The 7,429-nt window shown below is 40.9% G+C and overlaps 1 protein-coding gene across 2 annotated transcripts in view; it reads left to right on the forward strand.

Moving 5' to 3' along the window:
* The window catches only part of glra3 (glycine receptor, alpha 3), a 40,979-nt gene that overhangs the window by 25,986 nt on the left and 7,564 nt on the right, over positions 1-7,429 (forward strand). For both annotated transcript variants that reach the window (XM_037764844.1, XM_037764845.1), the window contains exons 4-7: positions 529-752; positions 1,744-1,826; positions 5,600-5,737; positions 6,332-6,546. In XM_037764844.1, coding sequence (XP_037620772.1) covers positions 529-752; positions 1,744-1,826; positions 5,600-5,737; positions 6,332-6,546 — 660 coding nt within the window. The remainder of the gene's footprint in view (positions 1-528; positions 753-1,743; positions 1,827-5,599; positions 5,738-6,331; positions 6,547-7,429) is intronic.

A 7,429-nucleotide genomic window follows, 5' to 3' on the forward strand; every position in this document is an offset into this window, starting at 1 on the left:
TCATTTACATATAAATCACAAATGAAACTTGTAATTTTACGTTGCAAAAAGCCGAAATTTACATTAACTCAGAAGTTTTGCAAAAAAAATCTGTATTTTTACAAGAAATATTTTTAGAATTCCATGAAATCCTTTTCTTCTAACATAAATTAATTGTTAAAATAGAGTCATAAACCTCTAAAAAAAACAATAATTATTGTTAAAAATGATCAAGAAAAGCTTAAATACAGATAATTATGATTGTGATTACAAAAAAATACTGTAAATCTAAGACCATTTACATATAAATCACAAATGAAACAAAAAAAAATGTTCTGTCATTTTGAAATACAGACAAAAATGTAAAATTTCTTGAAAAAAATTTAGATATTTAACAGCTTTTGACCGTTGTCATCCGCATCGGCCCACATGTTTGGACTGAGGCCAACTTGGCTCATCGTGCACATTTGTTTTGGGGGGAATCAACCAGCTGCTTCAGGTTCCTCTATACATGTGAGTGATCCTTCATGTTATTCTCTGTGTCTGCAGGACTACCGTGTAAACATCTTCCTCCGTCAGCAGTGGAACGACCCCAGGCTCGCTTTTACTGAATACCCAGATGACTCTCTGGACTTGGACCCCTCTATGTTAGACTCCATATGGAAACCGGACCTGTTCTTTGCCAATGAGAAGGGGGCCCACTTTCATGAAGTCACTACAGATAACAAACTGCTCAGGATATTCAAGAATGGGAATGTTTTGTACTCTATCAGGTAAGTGTGGGTCGGGCCCTGTTTTTGTTTTTCGCCGCGGGGGGGGGTTAAAAGAGAAGCCGAAGAACAGTATGTGTGTAAAGAAATGTGTCAGTCATATCTGAGTCAGTACAGAAAGAAGGTTTTTATTTCGCCAGTAGGCTCCGTTTTGAACGTACTTCTCTTGAATTTGAGCAGACTGAGGAGCTGTAGCGCTGTAGGGGTCCTGTATTCATGACTCAAGGAGCAGTGTGTCATGGGAACACATGGTGATGCATTTTTAGCATTTCCATGGATAGAGGCACGCAGTGCACCCACAGTGCAGTTGCAAACAAGATGGGATTTGGAGGAATACATTATCATCATAAGTACTGTAGTTCTGTGCGGGGATTTGTCTTTTTCTCGGGGACCTCACTGAAGAATGTATTTGTTTTGTATAATTTTACAATATCTTATGATATAATTCTTTTTTTATTTATAGTGCATGAACCAACAGCATGCTTACTCCCAACACAATGCACACTGAACAATACAACCCAGCTTAATGGGGGGGGGGACTATTTTTCTTTTTATGGTTCTGTTCAGATCCAAATAAATAGTCATTTCATTTCCAAGCTTTGACAAACATGTTTTGTAAAAATCCCCAAGAATGTGTGCATGTCTATTTTACCGCTATTAATTGTTAATACTCACAGATGTTTGACTTTCAACATAAAATGCTGATATAAGTTCTGTATATGATAGTTTCTCTGGTTGTACTCTGTAGAGTAGATGTGATGGTAGGCAAAAGTAAAAATAGCAGCTGTTATATCTTAGATATTTCGGAGAGGTTGTGCTTCTGTTTCAGTGCTTCAAAGATATCTGACTTAGTGCTACATTAATATAAAATAAGCACAGATAAAAGTGTTTTGATGATGTACATGTGTACGACATTGATGGATGACTTCATACCCCGTCACTGTCTTTGACTCACTTCTAACTTGTTCTCTCCTCTCTCTTTCTTCTCTTTCAGACTAACATTAACTCTGTCATGCCCCATGGATCTAAAGAACTTCCCTATGGATGTCCAGACGTGTATCATGCAACTGGAGAGCTGTAAGTGCAGTATGGACACACACACATATACAGTACATGTTTGTAGTTCTATACTTGTGAGGACCCTTACTGACATGACGCATTCCCTATAGCCCCTTACTCTAACCTTAACCATCGCAACTATAGATGCCCATCCCAACCCTTGCCCTCCAAAGGACCTCAACCTAGTTCTAATCATAAGCTTGAAACCAACTTTCTGCTATAGTTTGAAATCAAAGAAATAGTTTCCTCAATTGGATTCTTTCAATTACATCAGATAGCTGTTACAACCTTTTTTCTTCTGCCTTTTGACTTCTGTAATCTGACTTTAGCCTTTAAGGCAGGGCCTCCTTACCATCGCTGTATAAAGAGAACTGGATACAGCGTTGTAGGCTGCTTCCGTTCATTCCTATGAGAGATGAGGAGAAGCCAAAACGGCTCAACTGCCGAGTGATAAAGTACCCGGATCATCCGCCGATCTTCCGCATCCATTGGGCCCATAGAGCAAACGCAATAGCGTTTCCTTTAACTAAAAAAAATGATCCGCTGAGTTACAGACATCTCTTTCCCAGCCCAATGGCTGTCAATCGGCTGCATTACATGACGCACACGGAAGTTGTAGTACCACCGATTGGCTTCTATGAAAATTTGCATCAAAGTCCGGCGCTGTTCCCGGGGGCTTGGTCCTTACAGGCAACATGCCCCTGTAAAACAGCACCAAGCCTGTGGAGAAGTGCTGTCTGAAGGACAAACACGGGAAACAATATCCCTTCCCTTGCTGTCATTCATTAAATTGTGAGCTTCCTGGAGGTGTAAAATGGATGAGCAGAGTTCAAACTCGGGCAGCTATAGCTAATCTGGCACACGCAACTGCAAATATGAAGTGAACACCCCGAGGCAGATTATTGGACTTGTCAATAAACCCATTTTAAATCTTTCACACCTGATCAAAGCTGTCTGTTTCATCTTGGTATCACATGCAACTACATGCTTTCTTTCACTAGTTCTGCTGATTTCTTTCTTTGCCTCCTTCTCCTCTGGTTTATTATTCATCAAATCATAGTGGAGCTTTTACCGCTCGACGGTGCATTTGCACTTCACGAGGGTTTCATGACAGTATAGGCTTCTATCTGTGAGCAGCAACAACAATGTCAGTCACACATTGTTGATTAATAACTTAACATAGCTCAGCCCGTGCTCCATCTTTCCTGCCTACTCCTCCTGCTTCGGTTTATTATTCATCATAATTGCGACGGCTTCTCCTGTTCATGCCGTATGTATATCCCGTGTCCGCTGGGATCTGCCTCTGTGGGTAGAGAGCAGCATGCTGAACCCACAGGCACTTTGTGGGAACAGAGACGGAGCTGTGCACACCACTCACTGTCTAACACGCTGCTTGGATTCATACAGGGAGCAGAACTTGTAGCACCAAGTGGACTTGGTGCAAACGTTGATACTGTAATTACCAGTAAATTACAAATGTGTGGATACATATCATATTATATATCATTTTCCATGTTATCCATCTATTTATTTTGTTGTGTGACGCACGTTTTCTCTCATTTTTTACTCATTCATTCATCTCACTAGTTCAGTATCATCCTCTTTCCCCCTTCGTGGATGAAAGCAGACACGTGGTCGTGTCTTTTTTAGGACACACAAAGTCGTGTTTAATAATGTCTATAGGGTTATGATGACTAATTCATCCTTTGTCCAATCGGGAGCGTAGCCCGGCCCAGGGCACAGACTGTTTGTCTTCATTGGTGGATTCATTTTGCTACAGCCCACTGGCCAGAGGCATTACCGTACGTAGGTCGCGTTTCATATTTATATATGTATATCTAATAGAGTGTTTGTATTGCTGTGTTGCGGCTCTTTCTGAGGAAACAAAGACACACGCATACAGACAGAGACAGAGAAAAAGAGGATGAGAGGAAATTATTCCAGTCATGACGCATGTTTCAATTTAATACGGCACATTACATATACTGTAGCTTTAATACGTGTGAAATTGAATTGGAGGGTAACATGATGTGCAGATTGTCCCTGCTAGGGTAATCTCATGCACTGAATACTGAACTGAATTTCATCGACTGAAGTAGTTAGAAATGGAAAGAGGTCTGTTTTGTGTTGATGCAGTTGGTGTGACCAGCAGAACTTGCAATTGCTCTGAGTTGACAGTCGGAGACACTGTTACCACCCGGGGCAAATGTTAGATTAAAATAATCCGGAGCCGAGCACAGAAGCTTGGAGTCTTGTGTGGAAGGCTGAGGGCATGCGCTCCTCTGTTTGTTTGTGTTTTTTTTGTTTATTTGGTTTTATAAACATGGTATGCATGTTAAAAAAAAAAGAAAATACTTTTTCACACGCTGAACCTTGAGAGTCAAACTGAACAAACTGTTTTGTGCATGGCTGTAGGCTTCTGCCAGCTGGTTTCTGCTTTTGCCAAAATGCCCTACAGAGCGCTGACTGCATACATTTTAATGTGGCCTCCACCCTCTCAGTCATTATTCTCATGCATGTGTTTCTCACTCTACTCTTTCCCATTTGTAACCTTCTCCAAGTAAAGTCATCATGGTTAGAAGATGGAACATAACATTTTACCCTGAATATAAAGATGTTTGTGTGTTTGAGTACTTTAGTTTACATTCTGCTTTTAAACAAAAATCATGGATAATTCCTGGAATTATTTTTATGATCAAAGTAAGCATAATAGTCATAATAGTTTGTATCAATGTCAAGGCGCTCAGCTTATTATTCCATCCAGCGACCTCCCATACACCAGCCGTGGCCGGAGGGGTTATGTTCTCAGGTTGTCCGTCTGTCCGCCTTGTGGGAATTTCTTCTAATTTGGCACAAACGTCCACATGGACTCAAGGATGAACTGATTAGATTTTGGTGGTCATAGGTGAAAGATCAAGGTCACTGTGACCTCACAAAACATATCTTGAGTTTTTCCATTTAATGCTGCTTAGTACAGTACACTACACTAGAAACACTACAGATCAAATGTTACATATAAAACATGATGCTGCTTGCAGAATGGATGATGGATTGCTGCTTGCTATTACATGTTAATGCATCAGTAACAAAATTAAATATTATAATAATGTAATGCTTTGTGCTACATAATGAGTCATTTTGATACTTTGAGCACACCTTGCTAATACTACTTGTGTAATTTTACTTCATTAAACAATTTTGAATAACTTCTACTTGTAATGGAGTAGTTTTATTGTGTGGTGTTGCTACTTTTGCTAAAGTAAAGAATGCTAATACTTGTTGCACTACTGGCTGCAAAAAAAAAGCTGGTTTTGCTTTCAACGTTTTGCCTCAATTATTCATCAAATAACATACCAAGAATAGCTGTTTTGTGAGTTGGTGCTCTGCTTGATGTTGGTTAAAATCAAGAGTGTTCTGAAATTGAAAACTTAAAAAAACTAGAATGGCACTCGGAGAGCGGAGACCTCCGCCAAGCTGCCCGAGTACGATTACGAGTACGAAATCCAGGCTCAGGGACAGATGTACTATAAGACCAAACCGAATTTTAATAACTGAGCCAACTTTCCCAACTGAGGCTGAAAGATGTCAGAAAGCAGCACTGAGCCCTCATTGAGACAACTCGCTGCAAGATAGAGTAAAGTAACCGACAAGAATTTAAAATGTCAGCCAATCATGAAGCCTCTGCTAAACACATCTATCATTTTAATGATTTCTACTCCATGACCTTTATGTTGCATAAAGTTTCATTAATAGATGATTATTAAATATTGTTGTGGTTTGCCTTTCTTCAGTTGGTTACACCATGAACGACCTGATCTTTGAGTGGCAGGAGAATGGACCAGTCCAAGTGGCCGAAGGCCTCACGCTCCCACAGTTCCTCCTCAAAGATGAATCAGACCTCAGATACTGCACCAAGCACTATAACACAGGTAACACACACACACACACACACACTGCTGTAAGCATCACAACACAGGTACTGTAACATGCACACAGGGTGAAACGGTTGCCACATTGCATCCATCATGTTTCTGCTGCTGGGATCAAGTCAAGATAAAAATCATCTGCAAGACGGAGAAACAAACAGACGGATTCTTTTCATTGAAAGGGATGTGACCATAGATAGTAGACAAACAGGGATGTGGTGTCTTTGACCTTGGGTGCTTTATGGGGGTGGGGACATTGATTCAGGAGGCTCAGAGAAGGACAGGGATTAATGCTATTTATAGATTTTTGGCGGCATAATGGGCAGACCCCAAGTCCAGACGAGTTTTTGTAGCCACACCCATGTCTCAATGTTTTTTGAAGACTGACATAAAGTGAGCGCTTGCTGCCATCTTGTTAGTTAGTAAATCCAGAAAATCCACATTCAAGGAGTGTGGTAAAGCGAGGGTGGAGCCTTGTTAGATCATAACGGTGCCCCATCTTTGTTGCTGATTATCGTGCTTCAGAAATGTATTATGTATAATAAATAAATAATAAATAAGGAAATATTACTTTTGTTTGTCTCTGCTTTGTTGCAGGTAAATTTACGTGTATTGAAGTGCGCTTCCACCTGGAGCGTCAGATGGGCTACTACCTGATCCAGATGTACATCCCCTCTCTGCTCATTGTCATTCTGTCCTGGGTCTCCTTCTGGATCAACATGGATGCTGCCCCAGCCAGAGTGGCACTGGGCATCACCACTGTCCTCACAATGACAACACAGAGTTCAGGCTCCAGGACTTCACTGCCTAAGGTCTTTTTAATTTTTTATTTAACTTTATTTAACCAGGGAGGCCATTGACATACAGTAGAAATCTCTTTTCTGAGGGCGACCTGACCAAGATAGCACACCAGTTACAGTTTAAAAATAATTATTACACGGCTGTGTTGAATACATGATTCTGATTGGTCAATCACGGCGTTCTGCGGTCTATAATTTCTGTATAACAGACCGTTGCTATGTATCACAGACCGTTGCAATGTAAAGCAGACCGTTGCTATGGCTGCAAAATATTGATTTCTCCAGTAAGTAGCCGTGTAATAAGCGGGATAATGACCAGCTAGCGGGTCATTGTTGTGAAAGAATCTCCTTCAGGGCGATGAGAGACCCCGATGCGATGCATCGCCCTGTCGGGGATTCTTTCACAACAATGACCCGCTAGCTGGTCATTATCCCTTACATATAACACAACAGACTGGAAATACAGTCATCAGTCTGTGTTCATGTTTTTTATTATCCATCTGTATGAATCTGAATCTGTTAGGTGCTCCAATTTCCTCCCACTGTCCCAACACATGCGGGTTAGGTGAATTAGGGTCTCTAAATTGCCCATAACTGTGAATGTGGGTATGAACGGTTGTCTGTCTGTGTTTGTCAGTCCTGTGATAGTCTGGCAAGCTGGTTTTCTCACCCAGCGTGTACAGGGATGTGTTCTAGTGTTCTAGCCAGTAGAGATTTATAGTGAAGAGTCTGTTGGAATCAAGTTCTCAACCTGGGAGAGTGAGTTTCAGCAACAAAACTAGGAGACCTCATATCTCCAATGACATAATGGAGCTCAAGTGTATTCAGCAGGATACTGCACTGAACCCTTATAGCAGGCTTATGGCACTGTCATTACATGTATTAGCGAGGCATG

This window comes from Sebastes umbrosus, chromosome 3 (assembly GCF_015220745.1).
Source record: "Sebastes umbrosus isolate fSebUmb1 chromosome 3, fSebUmb1.pri, whole genome shotgun sequence".
NCBI lineage: Eukaryota > Metazoa > Chordata > Actinopteri > Perciformes > Sebastidae > Sebastes > Sebastes umbrosus.